Source organism: Halichoerus grypus, chromosome 9, assembly GCF_964656455.1.
Source record: "Halichoerus grypus chromosome 9, mHalGry1.hap1.1, whole genome shotgun sequence".
NCBI classification, from domain to species: domain Eukaryota; kingdom Metazoa; phylum Chordata; class Mammalia; order Carnivora; family Phocidae; genus Halichoerus; species Halichoerus grypus.
Window position 1 is genome coordinate 108,250,845 of NC_135720.1, and position 22,039 is coordinate 108,272,883.

A 22,039-nucleotide genomic window follows, 5' to 3' on the forward strand; every position below is an offset into this window, starting at 1 on the left:
ACCTCCGAAAGGGTCTTCCTTTGAAAGGTTTCTATAATCACTCAGCTTTGTTAAATCCTCCTCTGACTCCCACAACACCTTGAATCTTTGTCCTTCTAGAATGTTCTCATTAAGACCACCATGTGTAGATGCTGAAATCCTACCACCTACCATTTAAGGCCACAATTAGTGCTACCCCCTTCAAGAAGCGTTCCATTGCTCTAGTTAGGAGGAATGTCTTCTGAAGAATCCCCATAGCATTTTACCACTCTTCTCTCTACCCTCAGTTTCTCCACCTGTAAAATGGGCAAGTAGTATTACACTATCAAATGGTGTAAGTGAGATAACATGCAGAGGGAGCCGGACACACTGTAGACACTGCTACCCCCCAGCTGGATTACAGTTATCCAGGTGTTTGTAAGCTCCTCCTGAGAAGAGGGGGATGTCCTGTCCAGTTCTGTCCATCCCCATGTCCTGCATGTCCATGGGCAGTGGGTGCTCAACAGAAGCCTGACTGAGTCCCTGCTGCTGAGTCCAGCAGGTCCTGTGTCTGGGGGTGATGGGGGTTGGGGGGGTATGGAGGGTCGTAGGAGGGAGGAATTGGCTGCAGAGTTCCAGATCTCCACTCCAGACAGTCTCCAGGGCAGAGAACAAAGGAGAAAAGGAAAGGACAAAGAAGACAGGCAGAGGCAGAGGGAAATGGGGAAGGGTGGAAGATCATGGGGAGAAAGGAGGACAGGAGGAAAAAGGAAATAAAGGGAAGGGAGAGATGAGTCTATAAACTGGAAAAAAAAAAAAAAAAAGGAGAAAGAGAAACCCTGTGAGGTTTTCAGACTTGAAGACAGAGAGGAGACTCTCTTACATTCCCCACACTTAAGGGGCTGGGGTGGGAGTGGACTAGGGTGCTCATGGGGCCCGAGTCTTCATTGCCCCCCCAATCTCATTCAATGGGCTGGAAATGGACCCCCCCCCACCACACACACACAGAACCTAATTGCCCAGATGTGGAAACTGAGGCACAAAGAAAGAGAAGTGGCTTGCTGAGGTCCAGGGCAGGGCCAGGCTGGGGACCCAGGGCACAGAAGGCCTACACCACGCTCTTCCTGCTCCGCTAGTCCATGCGTGCGAGTCAGGATGCCCATATTCCAACATGAAGAAAGACAATATTAGGGATGCAGAGAGCAAATCTCAGGGTAATGGAGCCTGGTGTTTGCAATAAAAATTTAAATGTGCCATCCTGGTGGTGACAGTGACTTTTATCTGATCGCCTGTCAGTGCTTAAGAAGGCCGGCTCTGTAAATGGCAAAACCAAATTGAATTCATATTTACTGCCCTTGAGTCTGTGGGGTTTATTGCTTCCAAAGGATTAATCTCTCCTTTCTCTTTCTTCTCTTCCTCCTTTTTGCTACTCCCTCCCTCTTCCTCCTTGTTTTTCTTGCACTTCCAAGTGGCCTTATTATCTGCCAACTCCTTGGAAAAGTTGACAGCAGTGAGGGGTGCTCTTTCTGGGTGCAGATTATTTTCCATTGGCGCCTCCAAGTAAACTCTCCACAGTCCTGCTGTGTGGCCCTGGAGGCAGACCTGTGTGGACAGCCTCATGCAGGCCCCCTTGCCCTCTGGCTTCCTGGGTTTGGCTGCTGGAAGGTCCCAGCGGGAGGAGAGAGGGCAGCGTGAGTGAGAGGCGCTTACTTCCTTGGCCGGCTCCCTCCCAGAGGGCAGTTCATCAGTGGATGTGGCCTCTACTCAGGGCCACGACTCCTGTTGGGCCACTGTTCTCCCGTGGCTGAGACAGGCCCGGGTTCCTGAAACTGCGCTCTGCCTTCGCCCCTTCAGGCCTGGGGGCAAAAGGGTAAAAGCCTCCCCTCTGTTGCCAGTCCCTGGGTGCTAGAGCTCCCCTACCCCTACCCCTTCCCACACCTGCCGTACATTGTCCCTTCACTAAACTTCCTTCAGGCAACGCTTCCACAGTCAACTCTTTCCTCCGAGGACCCTGAGTGATAATGCATCTCCGCCCCTGGTCCCCAGAACTGGGAGGACATGGGAGAGCGACATACCGAAGGAACAGGCAGGAGGACCTTGTTCCATTTGCTTATTACAAAGTGGGAGGAAGCCTTTTTTTTCTTTTATGGCTTTTTCTTATGCCTTATGTCTGCTAGGGAATTTGTGGGGGTTATAAAACAGCAAAGGTAGCCCCGACTGATAAGTGTGTGTATCACCCTATAAGTCTGGGTTGGCCATTAGCTGAGGATTCTGTTCCAAGGCCAACGAAAGACCAGACAGACCTTGGAGGGGCAACATGGGATCCTTTATGCCCACGTTCCTCCTTGTGGCAAGCAGCCCCGGCCCTGCCACCGCCACCACAAACAGGCGAGATGAAACGGGCAAAAAAAACTCCCATCAAGAAGCCAATTTGATTGTCTAAATTCTTTCTGTTTTAATAATCAGAGGTGTTATTAGGAGCCCGAGATTAAATATGCCATGCTTGATATCCTAGCAAACACATAATAACAGGGCAGGGTGATAACTGCAGGTCTTCGTAATGAGACCTCCTCCTTCCCAGAGCCGCCTGTGAACTTTAATGAGAGCCTGCCTGGGGCTGCCCAGCTGAAGCCCTCCGCCTACCTGCTGGACAAGGCTGCTTCTGGGAGGCCGGGCCCTCACTGGGGCCCGTAAGAGTGGGGTGAGGAGAGGGAGCAGAACACTGGTCATGCTAGCGTCAAGTTCCAGGGGCAGAACTGTGGGCAGAGCTGGGGATATAGGGGTTAGACACAGCCCTGTCCACCTGGAGCCCTGGCCTGAGGGGGGGAGACACAGCCCTGCCCTCAGGGAGCCCCATTCTGAGGGAGGAGACACAGCCCTGCCTCAAGGACCCCAGTCTGAGGGGGGAAGACACAGCCCTGCCCTCAGGGAGCCCCAGTCTGAGGGGGAGACACAGCCCTGCCTCAGGGAGCCCCAGTCTGAGGGGGAGACACAGCCCTGCCTCAGGGAGCCCAGTCTGAGGGAGGAGACACAGCCCTGCCCTCAGGGACCCCAGTCTGAGGGGGGGAAGACACAGCCCTGCCTCAGGGACCCCAGTCTGAGGGGGAGACACAGCCCTGCCCTCAGAGAGCCCAGTCTGAGGGAGGAGACACAGCCCTGCCCTCAGGGACCCCAGTCTGAGGGGGGGAAGACACAGCCCTGCCCTCAGGGAGCCCCAGTCTGAGGGGGGAGACACAGCCCTGCCCTCAGGGAGCCCAGTCTGAGGGGGGGAAGACACAGCCCTGCCTCAGGGACCCCAGTCTGAGGGGGAGACACAGCCCTGCCCTCAGGGAGCCCAGTCTGAGGGGGAGACACAGCCCTGCCCTCAGGGAGCCCAGTCTGAGGGGGGGAAGACACAGCCCTGCCTCAGGGACCCCAGTCTGAGGGGGAGACACAGCCCTGCCCTCAGGGACCCCAGTCTGAGGGGGAGACACAGCCCTGCCCTCAGGGAGCCCAGTCTGAGGGAGGAGACACAGCCCTGCCCTCAGGGAGCCCCAGTCTGAGGGGGAGACACAGCCCTGCCCTCAGGGAGCCCCAGTCTGAGGGGGGAGACACAGCCCTGCCCTCAGGGAGCCCAGTCTGAGGGGAGACACAGCCCTGCCCTCAGGGAGCCCCAGTCTGAGGGGGGAAGACATAGCCCTGCCCTCAGGGAGCCCCAGTCTGAGGGAGGAGACACAGCCCTGCCCTCAGGGAGCCCCAGTCTGAGGGGGAGACACAGCCCTGCCCTCAGGGAGCCCCAGTCTGAGGGGGAGACACAGCCCTGCCCTCAGGGAGCCCCAGTCTGAGGGAGGAGACACAGCCCTGCCTCAAGGACCCCAGTCTGAGGGAGGAGACACAGCCCTGCCTCAGGAACCCCAGTCTGAGGGGGGAAGACATAGCCCTGCCCTCAGGGAGCCCCAGTCTGAGGGAGGAGAGACAGCCCTGCCTCAGGAACCCCAGTCTGAGGGGGGAAGACATAGCCCTGCCCTCAGGGAGCCCCAGTCTGAGGGGGAGACACAGCCCTGCCTCAGGGACCCCAGTCTGAGGAGGGAGATTTAACTCCTTTCTCCAGTGACCTTCAAGTCTGATATCCTGATGAGATATCGACCCTAAATTATGTTCTCCAGCTGGAGTGAACTCTAATGCTATCCAGTCATTGCCTACCCTGTAGCCTGGATGGCTTGAAGAAGAAAAGCCAATTTTAATTTTAGCCTGAGCCAAACATAATGAGGAGAGTAAATCAGAGTGTGAACCTTCCCTAGCCAAATGGAAATGAGTTTTGGATTATCTGCCGTTTTGAATTATCCACCCCACTGCTCCTTTCATTAGCCCAGGCCTAGAGAGGACCACACACTGAGGTTGTCACCCTGAGCATGGTGCCCAAGGAAAGGTCAGGGTGCTTGGGGTGGGGTGCTGGTGAGTCAGTGAACCCAGGGGTGCTCTGTGATTTCAAGCAGGGAAAGGTTAAGACAAGGACTGGGTTCTTGGACATGAATCTGCGGAGGGTGAAGGGGAACACTTTGGGCAAGGGAGAAGGGACCAGAGAGGCCCTGGTGACTGGAAATGCATCCCTGTGTATCCGTACCCTCCACACTCTCCCTCTCAGGTACAGAAGGAGCGGTCATCCCGGCTTCCAGAGCAGGATCCTTGCTTGAGTCTTCAGGTGATAGAATCTAGAAAGTGCTCAAAATGGGGGGCAGGGGGCATTTTAGAGAAGGAATCTTGAAAGTCATGACTGAATCAAAGCAAAAATCTCTCTGTGTGAAACCAGAGCTCCCACACACTCACCTAAGGGCTGGAATAGAGGCTGACAGGCAGGGACAGGGAGGAAGGTCAAGGCCTAAACTGATGCTGAAAGCTGCCAGCCCCGTGGGCTGTCTGTGTCCCCTAAGCAGGGACAGATCGCAGGCAACCATGGAGATTAATGCATTTGTAGTTGACAACACGGCAGCAAAACAGCATTTGTTTCCATCAAAGCCGAACAAACAAGCTTGCTCCCTCTCCCTTCCTCACACACTATCGGCCCACAGGCAGCCTCATTCACATCCAGGCCCCCATTCGTAAAACCAAGCCCTCCTTCACTCACACAGCCCTCCATTCAGGCAAACACACCCCGTTCACTCCCTCACTCACTCACCTCCATTCATGCAACACCCCCTCACTCACACATGGGGCACCTCCAGGCACGTGATCAGTCAGACGTGCCCGCGTCCTCACACACACACCTCTCCATTCACTTTCCAACCCTGATAACGACACTCCACATGCGTGTGCACATGGGCCTCTCTCAATCACACTCACTCACACACTGGCTCCCAGCTGTCTTGAGACAAGAGGGTGAGTGCTCCACATGGCCATGGTCATGAATACACTGGGTGGAAAACAATTGCCATTCGACTCTTAGGACCAATCCTTTGTGTGGGAACTCAGGTCTCCTTCCTACCCAGAGTTGCTGGTTTTTTTGTTTTGTTTTTGTCATTGACGAGAACGTGTGTGATTTTCATATCATTTTTTATTTCCATGTATGTGACATTTCCACAGTGGCCCAAACTCGGTTGGTACCTTACATCATGAGAGTTATAATTAAGAAGTGGACCTTGAGCTGGATTCCCCAGAAGTGGACCTGAAACAAGGATCTGAATGGAAGTGGCTTACTTGGCTGGTGATTGCAGGAAGAGGAGTGGGGGTGGGGAAGGGAAGACAGCCAAGCCAATATGGGGTGTGAGGAGCAGGTGACTCCAAAGGGCATTGCGGCTCACTGTCACCGGGGACCTCCAGGAGACTGAAGAACGTGCCTCAGAGTCATCTCACCAGTGGGGGAAGGGAGTTGAGGTATTTATCCTCCGCCCCTCTTATGGGGAAGCATTGGTTGGAGCCTGCTGTCTGGGGCATTGCTTCTCCAGCATGCCCGGCCTGCCCCAGACAAGGGTGAGCGTGTGCAAAAAGTCAGCGTGTGCAGGGTGGTGAAGGTGCCAAGGGGTACAACTGGTCATGCACTCATTTTCAGTCAGTTACTCATTCATTCTATCCTGACATATCCCCGATGCCTCCTCTGTGCCAGGTACTGAGCTTGCTCCTGAGGATTCAGAGCTGAACAAAACACAGTCCCTGCCAAGAAGGGGTTCCCAGGTGAATGGGGTAGGAGACAGCAAAACACATAATTACATTGCAACACAATAAAAGTTACCATGGATGCATTAACACGGAGGCCTAATGCTGTCATTGAGAACAGAGAGGAAGCAGCTCTGAGCTTAATAACTTGCTTAGGATAACAACTGCTTATCTTGCACAATAGAAGTTTAAACAGAGCGTAAATGGGCTCATTCTGCCCTTTTGATGTTTTAGACATTATTTCCCCTTTTCTTTCCTGTTGCCCATGCTGTCTCAGACCCTGTTTTAAACTAGTTTATGCCGAAGTTTGGGGATTCAGGATGTGGTCTCTGCCCCCACGGTTTTGTTTGGGGACAGCACAGGGACTGTTTTTGCCCATCTTGTTTGAGTGTCTTCTGTAGCCAAGAAACTAGGATCTTTTAGAGGGGAAGGGGCTCCCTTGGGGATTTAGCTTCCTCTCTCTCTTTCTCTCTTGCCTCTGTCTCTCTATCTCTCCCCCTACCCCCTTCAAACCAGAAGCTGTGACTCCAACATCAAAATAGGAGCTGCCTGAGGTCAAAAGGCTGTGCCTCTCCCATCAAACTGGGAACTCTGAGGTCTTGGGCTCTCTCTCTCTCTAGCATAGACTCATGAAGCTTGCTCCCTGCCCTCTTTCTGAGGGTTCTAGAAGGATCTCTGTGCAGGGCAGCATCTGAGAGGGGGTTGAGGAAATCAGCTCTCTAATGCTAATTCATTTTTCTTATCCTTAGAAGGAGCTCTGGTCTGTTATTTCCTGAGGGTCTGGGAGGCAGAGGTGATGGAGATGGGGCTGAGAGGGCCAAACATGGGGCTGGGGGCAGGGCCACCACCTGCCAGCTCCTAGGCCAGAAAAGCAGCCCCATCAGCTCTTGTCTTGAAGTCAAGTTTCCTTTTCCCTATCCCCTGGCTCCAGAGCTGATCCCCCCAGGGCTCGCCTTGAGTGGTATAATTTATGGGGAGCAGCAAGTGCTCTGGGAGGGCAAGTCTGGAAAGAAGGCGCAGGGGCTACCTCTCCTGACAGATCTGAACCCCTCCCACTTTTATTAATTCACACTTTCCTGGCTGGGAGCACCCTGGAGGGGCCATTTCTCTTTACCTGAAGCAGAGACAGGCATCTTACTTGATTTACAGGCTCCAGGGGCGGGTGGCTCCTTGGCTGGTTGCTAAGGTATCTTTTAAATGGAAATCAGGGTGGAGAGATATCCCATATATCATGCCAGCCATCTGCTAAGTGTTGCCTCTTCTGTCTGGAACAGCTCGAGGTGGTTCTGACAGGGAGGCAGGGCCCAGGGGCTGGAGGGAGTGGGGAGGAAAGTCTGTGGTCTCACCATCGAGGGAAGGAACAGGAACTTTCCTTTTCTGCCGCCATGTCCATTAGTTTTCTGCTTTCTGTCCTCGCCTTTCTTTGTCCCTTTTGTTTTAAATATAAAATCCCATCTGGAGACTCTGATTACAAACCATCAGCCTAGTTCCACACGTTATATTTATTGCCAGTATATTTAAGTGTGTGCATGCATGCGTGTGTGTGCACGTGTGCTCGTGTGTGTTTGTGTGTGTGTGTGAGAGAGAGAGAGAGAGAATCACCACCATGAGGCCTGACAGGTGGGTTTTTCTGAGCCAGTTAGGCCCCTGCTTCTGAGAACACCATCCCTAAGCAGCAAACTCAAGTGCCCAAATTTAGTCAAACAGCTGGGCAGTCACAGGTCACTAAGAATCCCATAGTGGTGGCAGCCACTTTTTCTCTGTAGACCGGGCACATGCAAGCCTCTGCGGGGGGCGGGGGGGGGGGCTGCTCTACTCCAAGGACAGCCTGGAGCCAGAGAGAGTCATCAGTTCTTCTCGGAGTAGCTGGGAGAGTTTGGGCCAGCCCAAACCTCTTTGAACCTCATTTCCTAGTGGTTGAAATGAGGATAGCAATACTCAAGGCCACAAGGTATGGGAAGGTAGGTTGTTTACTGTGCAAGGTTGTCCAGCGAAAGGGGCCCTACAAATGCCCTGAAGGGACACCTGTTCCTGATTGCACAAGAGTACCTTATGAACCAGTTGCAGCGCTCACGTTGCAGAGGTGCCGGGGAAAACTGCCTGAAGAAACCCAGGGAGGGAAGAGACACTGTTCCTACCCAGAGACGTGTGGATTCTTGCGAGCACAGCAGATCCAGGGAAGAGTGTTTCTCCTCCTCTCCAGGGTCCTCTGTCTGCCTCCCCAGGCAGCCCCCTCCCCTCCCCTCCCTTAGCCCAGGCTCATAGACATTCCGAGCAGACGAACTCTTGTCCTCTGCAGATGGATTCCTCTGCATGAAGGCTGATGCTGACATTTGATACCAGCATCCATTTCACAGCCTCGCTTCTGATCCCCCGCGCACCTCTCTCAGCTTTGCTCACAAATAATCCTGGAGCCCCTCCCACCAGCTTTCATCTGCTCCTTTTTTCCTGAGACCAGACCCCTACTCCTAATCTCCAGCTCTCCTTGCTCCCCTCTGCCACCTCCCCCATTCGGACATGTTTAGAGGGACCTCGTTGCTCCTTCCAGCCTAGATCTCTGCTCAGGAGAGGGAGCCCCCAGTCTGGGCGTGCGCTAATTACGCACACCCACATGCTCCCCATCGCCTCCCTCCCAAGCCAGGGTTTAAGCTGCTTTTTGTTTGGCTGTGAGAGTAATATATTAGGTGGCAGTTCTCAGAATACGATTTTAATTAAGATTCAATAGTCACTTCTCTGTCAGTAATCTTCCATGCTGATTACTTAAAATATATTTACCCAGCTCTATTATGTCACAGCCTTGAATTCATTAGACGTTTGTTAATCCTTAACAAACTTTTAAAAAATAATTTCCAAGGACAGAACTGTTTGAAACAATGGGCCATGTACACGGTGTGCACCCCGGAGTGTCTGAGTCTTCTCTGCTTGCTGCCACCGCCACCCTCTAGCAGAGGGCAGGCGGGCAACAGGACCGAGGACAGCCAGCCCCAGAGGATGCCGTAGGACGGGGCAGTCTGTCCACGGTGCACTGATGCAGCCCAGACGGCCAGCCTTCCAGGGCAGAGGGCAGGGTCGGAGAGGGCGGAGGGAAGAATCTGGAGGGACGAACCGCAGAGATCCAGCATGGGCCACCTGCAAGCTTGGCCCTGGACTCACAGGACCGTGCTGAGCACTACCATTTCCTGTGTGCGCCGTGATGTGAAAATGCTGGACGTGCTTCTTAGCCTTAGGTCACTTCAGTGTTTACCGATGAGAGCTGGTAAGGAGGATGGCTTTCTCTCAAGGCCCCAGGCTTTCAGCACACTACCCGCCTCTCTACACGTGCACACATGCCTCCAGCTTAACTAGGGAGGGACATCCTTGGGTGTGGTTGTCCCTGGATCCCCAGGGGGTAGAGGGAGTATTGTTCACCTCTACTTGAGGAGACATGGTAGCCAGAGAAATAAGGACTCCCTGACTCTACGACCATGGTGTCATGCTGGGAAGTGCAGCTGATGCTTGACAGAAGATGCTTCTGAAGTTTCTCTCCATAAAGATAGTTTTCTCAGCTGATCAACCGAATGAACCCTGAACAGAGTTAATACAGACCTCAGAACCTCAGCGACAATGCCAGAAACTCCCTTTGCTCAACTCATACTTCATTCATTCATTTAATTGGTATTTACTGGGCACTTGCTATGAGTCGGGTGTGGTGCTAGGTCCTGGGGGTACCATGAGGGGTAGACAAGATAGCTAAGTTCCCTGCCTTTTGGCGTTTACGGTCTAGGAAGGCAGATAGGTAAGGAAGGAAGGCATTATAATGAAAAGTGCAGTGAGCAATCTGTGGGACAAGTATAGACTAAGGGGCACAGAACAGCAGAGCCAAATTTGGTCCAGGTCGTGGGGAGGTTTCCTGGGGTAGGTGATGTTGGAGCCGAGACCTGGAGAGAGAATAGGAACTTGGCCAGGCAAGAATGGAGGTAGGGAGAGAGGCCAGGAAGAGACCAGAGCATGTCGGCGGTCTCGGAGGAAGATCAAGCATTGCATTTATAAGTGAGAGATGTTGAGCCTGGCTGGGACACGAAGAGCAATGGAACGGAGAGTGGTAAGAGATAAACCAGGGGAGTGGCCAGGACTAGCCCTTGAAAAAAGAGAAGATTCTTATTTGTTTTATCAGGGCCCCAGCTAAGTATGGACTTAAAAGGCCCGAGCACCTTTGAGCACAGAGACAGTGGCAGGTGGGAAGCTTCCTCACGTAGACACCTCTGGGTTGGATGCTCCTGATAGGACCTGGGTCAGGGTGGGCCAGTACCCCTCAGGTCTGTGAGAGCCAGTGGGGACTGGCAGGGCGGGTGGTGGCTCATGGGAGCCCAGAGCAGAACTGTGTGGAATTAGGCACATTGGCAAGGGCTTTCAATGAGGGTGACCATGATGAAGATGAAGAGGGAAAAAAATCCTCCACAACAGAGGTTGGCAAACTTTTTCTGTAAAGGGCAAGACAGTAAATATTTTTGGCTTTGCTGGCCACATTATATTTGCTGCAGCTACTCACTTTCGCCATTGTGGCATGTGCGTGCGCACGCGCGCTCGCGCACACACACACACGCACACAGGCACACATGACATATCCATAGACAGTATGCAAATGAATGAGCATGGCCATGTTCTAATAAAACTTTATTTCCAAAAACAGGTGGCAGGCTAGATTTGGCCCTCAGCTGTAGGTAGCCGACACCTGCCCCCACAATGTTGTCCAATATGGTAGCCAACAGCCACATATGACCAATGAGCCCTTGCAATGTGCTCTCAGTATTAAATACACACCCGATTTTGAAGACTTACTACAAATAAAAGAATGTTAAATATCTCATTGATAGTTGTATGTATTGAGTACATGTGAAGTAATATTTTGGATAGAGTGGTGTAAATAAAATATATTATCAGAATTTATTTCACTTCTTTCCCTTTTTATAATGGCCATGAGAAAATTTTAAATTACATGAATGGCTAGTAATCATCTTTCTATTGAACAGGGCTGATCAGAAACAGCACTCTCTCCAGATGAAATACAGATTAAGTCTCTGACCCCGAAGGGTCTTAGGTGGGAGATTTACCCGGAAAGAGATGCAATAATGAAATTCGTATCTTCACAATAAAGTAATATCTGATTGGAATAGGTTTTTAAATTTATGTTGTATCCTTTTAAATCAGCCAGTTGTTTTGTTCTGCACCTGTGCTTCTCAAACTGGGAGCTCTGGAGCCCTACTTCCTCCAGATATTAATGGTTGGTGCTTCCAAAAAGGAGTATCTTGGGGGCACCTGGGTGGCTTAGATGGTTAAGCGTCTGCCTTCGGCTTGGGTCGTGATCCCAGGGTCCTGGGATCGAGTCCCGCATCGGGCTCCCTGCTCAGCGGAGAGCCTGCTTCTCCCTCTGCCTGCTCTGCCTGTTTGTGCGCTCTCTCTCTCTCTGTGTCAAATAAATAAATAAAATCTTAAAAAAAAAAAAAGGAATATTTTTAGCTCAAAATGGGGGAAGCAATGCAGAATTAAACACTAATCCATTTTCTTTACCGCAGCAGAATTCCTCAACCCTTCTGCACTTGCTAATGCATACAGAGCTTTTGCAAGAGCAAGAAAGACCAGTCAGTGCATCCCCAACTCAGTGGCCTTAGAAGGCCCCCTTGCAGCACACTGCTCTGGGTGACGCTACACAACCGGTGTGCAGGATTTTCAAAAGTCCAACTCCATTGATGTTTTTAGCACCACATAAATAGAATTGTGGTTAGTATAACATGGAATAGTGGGGAAACTGTGAGATTTGGAGGCACAAAGACCTGATGCGGAGTCCATTCCTTCCTTCCCTAGATATTCATTCATGCAAAAGCACCGACTATGTACCAGGCAGTGCCCTGAGTATACAGTGGTGAATAAAAACAAGTCCCTACATCTTGGGGCTTTGTTGCCAGTACAGAAGACAAGCAATAAACAAGACAAGCAGGTGAAATAAATACACAGTAAGGTAGATCATGACCAATTCCCAAGGAGAAAACACAAGGCAGGAAAGAGGATTATGCACAGCTGGGGTGGGGCCTCGGGGAGAGGGTGACTTTTGAGTGAACACCTGAAGGAGGTGATTCAGAGGTGGACAAGTCCTCATCTAAATACAAAGATAAGCCCAGCCTTGTGAAGGGTGTTCCCAAAGCCCAAATGAGATGAGGTACATGAAGGTCTGGGCAGAGGACACAGCACATATAGGGTGCTCAGAAGAAGTTAATGCCTTTGCTTCCAGCCTCACCCCCTTCTTCACTTCCCTGAGCTCCCAAAGGTTCACCGACTATGTAGATTCTCCATGGGGAAACTTATCTACAACCAGTTCCCCAATAACCTTGGCATCTCCAGGGGCCAGTTCTCTCCTTGTCCATGTCCTTGTTCCTAAGGAATGCTGGTCCAATTTGATTTCATGCCAAGTCCAAACCAATTAAGGAGATAAAAGTGCTTTAACATACATCCAGAACACACTTTTCGAATATGATTATTAGATGAACCACTGGTATAGAATCATCCTTCCATTCGTTCAACACATTGATGGAGCACCTACCGTGTTCCGAGCACCATGCTAGATGTGTGGTATATAGCAATTAACAAAACAGACAAAAGAGCCTTCTGTTGTGGAGCTGGCATTCTAGTGGGGGAGATAGGAAATATTACATAAACATAGTTAATAAGCAAATTAAATAGTCTGTTAGAAAATGATAAGAGCTAAGGCAAAAAAAAAAAATATATTAGAGGGATCGGTTGGGGGAAGAGGTTAGACTTCACAAGAGCACAAGCCATTCTCTGCTGCTCCATAAGGCACGGGTTAGGGCAACAGATGAAGCCCTGGTGGGGCATTAGGAAGTTGCCTCTTGACCCTGACCTTGTGTCCCTCCCTTCCAGGCACCGCGGCCTGAGTGACCAGACCATGGAGACCCTGCTTGGTGGCCTGCTGGCATTTGGCATGGCGTTTGCCGTGGTCGACGCCTGCCCCAAGTACTGCGTCTGCCAGAACCTGTCTGAGTCACTGGGGACCCTCTGCCCTTCCAAGGGGCTGCTCTTCGTGCCCCCTGACATCGACCGGCGGACGGTGGAGCTACGTCTGGGGGGCAACTTCATCATCCACATTGGCCGCCAGGACTTCGCCAACATGACGGGGCTGGTGGACCTGACCCTGTCAAGGAACACCATCAGCCACATCCAGCCCTTCTCCTTCCTGGACCTCGAGAGCCTCCGTTCCCTGCACCTCGACAGCAACCGGCTGCCCAGCCTCGGGGAGGACACCCTGCGGGGCCTGGTCAACCTGCAGCACCTCATCGTGAACAACAACCAGCTGGGCGGCATTGCCGATGAGGCCTTCGAGGACTTCCTGCTCACGCTGGAGGACCTGGACCTCTCCTACAACAACCTCCACGGCCTGCCCTGGGGCTCCGTGCGGCGCATGGTCAACCTCCACCAGCTGAGCCTGGACCACAACCTGCTGGACCACATCGCCGAGGGCACCTTTGCCGACCTGCAGAAACTGGCTCGCCTCGACCTCACGTCCAACCGGCTGCAGAAGCTGCCCCCCGACCCCATCTTCGCCCGCTCCCAGGCCTCCGCCCTGACGGCCACGCCCTTTGCTCCACCTTTGTCCTTTAGTTTTGGGGGGAACCCGCTGCACTGCAACTGCGAGCTGCTCTGGCTGCGGCGGCTGGAGCGGGACGATGACCTGGAGACCTGCGGCTCCCCGGGGGGCCTCAAGGGCCGCTACTTCTGGCACGTGCGCGAGGAGGAGTTTGTGTGCGAGCCGCCTCTCATCACCCAGCACACACACAAGCTGCTGGTTCTGGAGGGCCAGGCGGCCACGCTCAAGTGCAAGGCCATCGGGGACCCCAGCCCCCTCATCCACTGGGTGGCCCCTGATGACCGCCTGGTGGGGAACTCCTCAAGGACCGCCGTGTACGACAACGGCACCCTGGACATCCTCATCACCACGTCTCAGGACAGCGGCGCCTTCACCTGCATCGCGGCCAACGCCGCCGGGGAGGCCACGGCCATGGTGGAGGTGTCCATCGTCCAGCTGCCACACCTCAGCAACAGCACCAGCCGCACTGCTCCCCCCAAGTCCCGCCTCTCGGACATCACGGGCTCCAGCAAGACCAGCCGGGGAGGTGGAGGCAGTGGGGGCGGGGAGCTGCCCAAAGGCCCCCCGGAACGTGCTGTGCTTGTGTCCGATGTGACGACCACCTCGGCCCTGGTCAAGTGGTCGGTCAGCAAGTCAGCGCCCCGCGTGAAGATGTACCAGCTGCAGTACAACTGCTCCGACGATGAGGTACTGATCTACAGGTGAGCCGGGGCTGCAACGGCAGGGAGGTGTCCGGCTGGGGAAGGAGGAGGGGCTGCGCAGGGTTGTGAACCGTTCCCACCCATGCCCCTTCTCCCCAGAGGTGCCTGGGGGAGTCGTGGGGCAAACTGTGCCCTCTGTGCAGGTAAGAGGACATAGAAATCACATCGACTAAAGTGTAGGAAGAAAGGAACCCTGTGGGCAGCCCCAAGAGACGTGTGTGTAAGAGGATCAGGCCTCCCAGGGCGCAGCTCTCGCAGGTGGGCGCATGGCTACGAGCCTCTGAGGAGTGAATCTGGCCTTCACCTGAACGCACATTCAGTTATGCTTAAGGCTTTAAGGTCAGGAAGAGTAGAATGCGGATCACGGCCCCCGCCACTTGCTAGTGATTTAATTCTCCCGGCCTGCCTGTTTGTCCCGATCTGTAAAATGGGGAGAATCCATACCTGCCTTAGGCCAGACACTTGATTGCAAGTAATGGAACCCAATTCAAACTGGCTGAAGAAAGAAAAAGGGAAAAAGGAGAGGTAGGGTGTCGGCTCATGTAATATAAAAGTCAGGAAGCTGCTTCAGGTTCAACGAGATCAAAGATCCCCCCACCAACATTCTGTGTTCTCAGAGTTTCTTACCTTCCCTAAGTTCCACTTTCTTCTGGTTGGCACACCCCCACGCAGTCTCTTCTCTCCTAACAGCCCTAGAGGACCCATTCCCAGCTGGTCCCACAGGAGCCCTGGATGAGCTCCGATTGGCAAGAGCAGGTCACGGGAACCCGGATATTAGAGGTGGGGTCATCCCCCCCCCCCCCACGCTGACATCTCTGGACACCAGTCTCCTTTATCTGGAAACAGACAATGATGTTGACCTTGTAAATTTATGGCGAGGGTCAAGGGGTCATTTCCTGGGCCTGGTAGAGAGGGAGGTTAAGACTAAAAAGCTGAGCTAGAATCGCCTCCATCATTCAGAGGGAAGAGCTCACAGAGTGATAGATCCAGGCCTCAGGGTCCAGGCTCTGACGGCAGATGAGTTCCTGTCTCAGCCAGCCTCAGTTTGCAGTAAACGTGAAGCACATGGCCTAGAATCTCACTGCTCAAGGAATGCCTGGTTTCTTCCGGAAATCCTCCATGTTTTCTTTTATGCATTTATCATTTTATTTTTTCAGAGAGAAAGTGAGTACTGGAGACTAAGTTGGGTGGTGGCGGAGGGAGAGGGAGAGACAGAATCTTAGGCAGGCTCCACGCTGGGCCCGATGCAGGGCTCGATCTCATGATCCTGAGATCATGACCTGAGCCGAAATCCAGTCAGACGCTTAACCAACTGAGCACCCAGGTGCCTCTCTTTTATGCATTTAAAATGGTTATTCTGAGAAGCAATCCCATATGCTTCATAGACACCCAAAGGGTCCATGGTGCAGGAGTGGTCAGGAGTATTGAGAGTTCTTCCGGCTCCGATCTCAGCTGATGAGTCTCTGTATGGGAATGTGTGAGGGAGAAGAGCTCGTAAGGAAGGTATTCATTCACCAAATGAAGTCCCTGAGACCGAGAGGGTGCATCATGGAAACCAGCGGAAACCAGGGTATTTCCCTGGCCGGGTATGTGCTTGGTTTGTCTGGAGAGCAGCTTCGCGTCTCAGGATGTGCAGAAAGCAGCATTAGAACCTAACTTAAATGTATGCATATATACACATATAAAGAGATCTATAGATATATCATTAAGCCTAAATATACATGTATGTATTTTTCTAATTATAAAAGTAATAGTCTTTGTAGAAAATTTGGAAAGTAAAGAAAATGATAAAGAGAGGGGCGCCTCGGTGGCTCAGTTTGTTAAGTGTCCCACTCTTGGTATCGGCTCAGGTCATGATCTCAGGGTCATAAGATCGAGCCGTGTGTCCGGCTCTGTGCTCAGGGTGGAGTCTGCTTGGGACTCTCTCTCCTTCTCCCTCTGCCCCCCTCCCCAATAAATAAGTAAATTAAAAAAAAAAAAAGAAAAGAGAAGAAAATGACAAAGAGAGAAATAAGAATTACCTGTAATCCCACCAAAGTTAACCAGAGGCATTTGGCCTCTCAGTTTTATTTCAATTCAAAACAATATTTATGGTCAATCTAGTTTGTATTCTTTGCACTCCACATTACAGCTTGCTTAGTTCCCATGGTAGTAAAATATTTTTCACTTCTCTGTACCACAATTTCTGTAACCAGTCTTCTATTGTTGAACATTTAGATTGTTTCTCATTTTCAACATTGAAAGTAGCGCCTCGATGGATTGTTGTACTTAAATATATCCGTGCAAGTTCAGTGATTTCCTTAGCTTATTTTTCTAGGGGCTGAATTACTGGTTTAATGCATAAATTATAATCTTTATACATTGCATGTAAATATTTATTGACCCCCTCACCAGTGGAAGGCGACAGTGCCCATTTCCACCACACCTTCGCCAATGACTGAATATATAATTATTTTCATCTTTGCAAATTTTACAGGTGAGAAATGGAACTTGTTTTAATTTGCATTTCTTTGATAACTTGTGAGGTTGACCTTTGGAAAATAAGTTTATTTCTTCACTTGTGAATTTATTATATGGTCTTGACTTTGATAAAAAGTGTAAAGGTGAATGCTACCTGCTCTGAGGCTCGCACAGGCACAGGGTGGAGGGAAGGCAGTGCACTGGGTGATGGGGGGGGCTGTTGGTGTCCAGGTGGCAGCACGCCCATAGGGCGCCCCTCCTTGGGGATCCCAGAAGCACAGGCAGGGGCACAGAAGGGGTTGGGGCTGGGCTCCTGACGTCACTCAAGATGGGGATTCAAACAGCTTGCATTCGGTGGCTCAGAACCTGGAGACACTAAGTTCATAAAAATAATTGAAATAAAAGCATCAGAAACCTTGGAATTAAAAAAATAATAAATAAAAAAACCCCCGCTGACTTCCTCTGAGGGCGGTCATGGGGACCGGAGGAGACAGAGCTCAGAAGGCTCTCCAAATAGTGTGAGCACACAGCTCGTGTTCAAGGTACACGCATCATTATCATTGTTGTTAGTAGAAGTAATAGTAATGGTGAGCGAAGACCATTATCTTGTCTGCCAAGCTTGGGGGAGGAAACGGAAGAGGAGGGCTGAATACACAATTCGGTCTGTAACAAGACAGGGCTCCAAAATCTTAGAGAACAATTTCAGAGTGAGACTGTATCCAGATGATAGGAACAGCCATCGTGGGTCACCATGGTTGCCTGCTTACTCTGTGTCGGACCCGTAGCTCTCCGGGCAGTGTCCTAAGTAGAAAGGGCCGAGAGAATTAGAAAGCTCTCCCTGGCTCAGGCAGCCAGAAGGAAGCAGGGGTGATTTGAATCCAGGTCCTTCTGGAGTCCGCGCCTAGCCTCGGCCCTGTGGCCATGCCTCCGGCCGCCCCGACAGCGACTCTGGCTCGGGAGAAATAGGGCACTCCAGGAAGGAAACTGAAGTTTTAGAAAATGAATTGTCCCCATAAGAAAGAAAAAACACCAGTGGCTGCACAGTGGCTTCTGACATGCTCAGACTTTAGCAGGAAAGTGTACAAAAGAAGGGAAGAAAGGCCCATATGGGAAGATGAGGAGGAGCATGCGCTGTGCAGAGAGAGCAAAACACAGCCCAACGGGGCTTTTTAATCCGTGTTCGTAGCAAAAAGGAAAAATGACAACAGCCTGCTGGTTGAGAAGGAGGTTGCAATGAGACTAGACAGGAGCCAGCAGGCCAGCCTGGCCATTTCTGACTGGCGCCCACCCTCCCGGCAAGGAGCACAGCGGCAGAAGGGAGGGCACAAATCTGAGCTGAGAGCTGACTAGGGCTTTATGTGGACCAACTCATTTAGTGTTTACTATCCGCAGGAGGTGAGAACTATGATTATTCCACTTTCCGTATAAGAAACTTGTCCAGGGTGTGTATGATACAGTGGTAAGAAGCAGAGACAGAATTAGGATCTTAGCAATCCAGGAAGGGCAAGCCCTATACTGCAGAGAAGGAATGGAAGAATGTGGGTCCTGTCCACAGGCCCCCAGGGTCACATCCAAGGCTAAAGGAACCGTAGATGAGGTTCCCAAGCTGTGGGCGTGGTCCTGAGGCAGCACGGACAGAAAGACAAGTGCCTCAGATGGGAAAAGGGCGGATATTCTGCTTTTCCAAGAATAGACCGCGTAAAGCATAGGATGCAAGGCTGGGCACGGAGTCCCTGCCAAATTCTAGAAAGGATTTTGCAACAGATGGCGGTAAGCCCTCAGAAAAGAATGCTGATTGCCAGGCCCCAACATGGGTTCACGAGGAGAAAATCCTGCCCAATTGCTGATCTGTGTTCAGGAGACACTGTGGACCAGCAGCTAAGACGGGCGTGCCTCCCCGTCATTCACGAGGGCAGCACCTCTCGGTCAGCATCGTCCTTGTACAGCGATTCTCCATTAGATCCCACCCCCATGTGTCCCCACAGGGAAGTGGATCCGAATCTCTGGGGTGCTAAGTACCCTTGGAAAATGTCCTAGGAGTTTCCATTGGCTATGACTTACTACCATAAACAGAGCTTATCACAATTTTACAGGACATTTGACAAAATCTCACCCTGTGTTGGGACAAAATGGAGAAATGCGTCCTGGTGAAATGCACTTGAAACTGGTCAAGTAACCAGACTGATACATTGATGTGAACATGAAAGAAAGCCTCCGCCTCGTGCTTCCTCAGCTTCTGCCCCCATTTCTGTACTGCTTGATCCATTTTCCTATTGTCACAGATAATAACACAGAAAATGTGTATTCCCTTCCCTTTGGTTCAAGGACTCAACTGGACAAGCGCAAGGTGGGGAAAACCTGGCTTGACTGGAATTTTGTGTGGCCTAGGCTCTGAGTTTTAGTTGATCTCAAGGACATTACAGCCACGAAGTGATGGAGCTGCTAAGACTCCTATGGTTTTTGGTTTTGTTAACAGAAATAAAAGGCTCAGCTCGTGAGAGATTACGATTCTAACCACTGAATCATTCAAGCTGGTCAGGGCAGTGCTGTGGAATGTTCAATACAGGATGGCACGGTCTTAAGAGTCATTGCCATGTGTCCAGAGATCAACTGATGAGAATGGGATTCTGGAAGCTCATGGGAATTGGAGGAAGGTTACCTTGGAGATGAGGCGACTCAGAAAAGAAGACCTACCTCCCTTAACTTATTCAAAGAATTTAGGAGCAGAAGAGTGGAAAACACATGCACCTGTGCATGCACGTGCACATGCATGCACACGCATGCACACGCATGCACATATGAAAGTAGGCATCAGCCCATTACAAGAGAAAAGTCCAACAGCAACAGCCTTATGTACCTCTCTCATTACTCTCCATCTGGCCGTGAAATATGGTTTTGTATCTTTCTTTCTCTCCAGCATGTACTTTCCATGTGTACTCATCTCTGTACCCCCAGCTCCTAGTAAGTCCTGGCCCATGACAGCTACTGGGTCGACATTCAGTGAACTGAACAGAATGGAAATGAGCATCAGAGCTGCCCAACAGCAGAATAATTAAGAGCTGCCACAAAGTAGTGAGCTGTCCGTGCCAGAAGGGTTCAAGCAGAACCTGGTTGACTTCGTGCCAGGGGCACTGAGTGGGCAGCCTGACTTTAGGCAGGCATGGAAACATTTGACTTACATGATCCCAGCCCTGATGGTCTCTGATTCTGTGCAAGACCTTTACAATCCCATGATTAAGGCAATATATTATTACTCTTGCTAAAGCCACCTGCTTTTACCAGCTGGGGCCACTCTGACATCTTACCTCCCAGGGTTAGAGTGCCCTCTCTCATAGGGGTTTGAGCCCCAGGGCCCTGAGGTCACAGACAGGGACTTGGGCAGAGGCTCAGATTGTCCAACCAGAACAGGATGCGAGTCATCGATAGGTCACCATTGATCCACATCTGGGGTCCACAGAAGCCCTGGGGAGCTGTGAGCAGTTTCTGAAAACATCATGTTCTATTCCACATACCAAGAAGAGGGAAGCAACCATAGGTAATCCCAAATCATGGATAACTGAAGATTTGAATTTGACTATGAAATAGGGTCTTGCTTTTTTATCAGATAATTAGCTCCCTAATTATCTAATGGTTCTTGCCGACCTCCAAGGCATTTGTCTTCCCTGCGTACACACAGCTGAGCTCCCCAGCGGCCTGGCATGTTTCCCATGTGACTGGGGAGGGCTGACTCTCCCATCTCTCTGCCCCAGAACCTGCCCTTTCAGGAAGTGGCCAGAATTAATGAGGACAGTGTCAGAGCAAGGAGGGGTCACAAGGGGAAGAGGGAGGGTGGCAGGAGAGGAGTCAGAAAAAGGGGAGCCTCCCTCCTCGCTGGAGAAGGCAGCAGCCTGTCCTGCCTCAGCCTCATCCCTGATGTGACACGGAAAGTTAAGTGCCCTGCATGTCATTATCAGCCCAAGTGACATTCACAAACACTTGTCTCCAAGAGTCATCAAGAACATCTGTCACCAGGCGTGATGTCGGAACCGTCCCCAGGAGGGCCAGGGGAACAGCAAGCATGCTTCTAAAGCACAGTGTGGAATTAGCCAGGATGCAGTCTTGCCTTTCTCTTGCTTATTATGCTGTGGTCATCCATAAGTAGGGCAAGTGATGGATTGTGAGAAGAGAGACACTGAAGTTGTGGGGAGATAGCAGCCACTCCATGCCCCACCCCCCCCATCTGCAGGCCCCCCTTTCCATGTCGTCTTCTTCAGTGAATGTCAGACATTACACCATCCCCCCATCCTGGGGAGCCTGGATCACCCCACTGAGTTTTGCAGTGCTGGGGAGGGGGCATCTTCTACTGTTGCTCTGCCTTCCATCTAGGGAAAGGATAAGAGGGCCAATTAGGTCAGGTCCCACCCCATCAGGATCTTATCAGTCAACACTTAAGTGGAGATCTGTCTCCTCCCCATGAAGAGACAGCTGTCTCCACCATGGGTTGGAAGGGAATTAACTAATGAACTTGAGATTTTATGGATATGGGGAGAAACTGGTAGGGACAATTGTACCCTAGAGGGAGGGGGACCTGCTGTCTACGCAGGGGGAGGCTTCCCCAGACAGCCCAGCTTCTGTTGAAGGGGTTGATTGAGCTCCCACAGGCGAAGGAAGAAAAAGATGTAAAGGAGGAAACTGGGTGGATGGGTCGGGAGAAGCTCCCCAGCAGCTTGAGGGTCAGAGCCAAAATCAAAATCAGCCTGCCTCGGATTTTATATTTTTCTAAATTTTTTTCACACTATTAAATTACTGAAACCTGACATCCACAAGGGAGGGATGGACAGGACAAATATTAGGCTCATTTTATAGATAGTGAAACTAATTGTCCAATGCATTGAATAGATTTCCCAGGATTCCAAAAAAAACAGACGTGGTCTCCTATGTTCGGTGCCAGGTACCACGCTGTGGGGCACATCTCACTAGCAGCACGCGGGTTTTTGTTAAGGCTACAGACTTGGGCTACAGACTTGGGCCAAGGAGCACCAACTATAACTTCTCCTTCTGAGAAGGATGGGGTAAATCACTGGGAGTCTGCCAGGTTGTCTCTCGCAGCTTTAGTTTCTTCCCACATTTCTAAGGCCTAGAAGTGTTGAGGGAAAAGGAACAGGAGGGCCAGGGA

At 51.4% G+C, this 22,039-nt stretch overlaps 1 protein-coding gene across 4 annotated transcripts in view; it reads left to right on the plus strand.

Moving 5' to 3' along the window:
• LRFN2 (leucine rich repeat and fibronectin type III domain containing 2) overlaps positions 1-22,039 on the plus strand; it is a 176,647-nt gene that overhangs the window by 119,091 nt on the left and 35,517 nt on the right. For all 4 annotated transcript variants that reach the window (XM_036086873.2, XM_036086871.2, XM_078055369.1 and 1 more), the window contains one exon: positions 13,000-14,424. In XM_036086873.2, coding sequence (XP_035942766.1) covers positions 13,025-14,424 — 1,400 coding nt within the window. In that variant the 5' untranslated portion in view covers positions 13,000-13,024. The remainder of the gene's footprint in view (positions 1-12,999; positions 14,425-22,039) is intronic.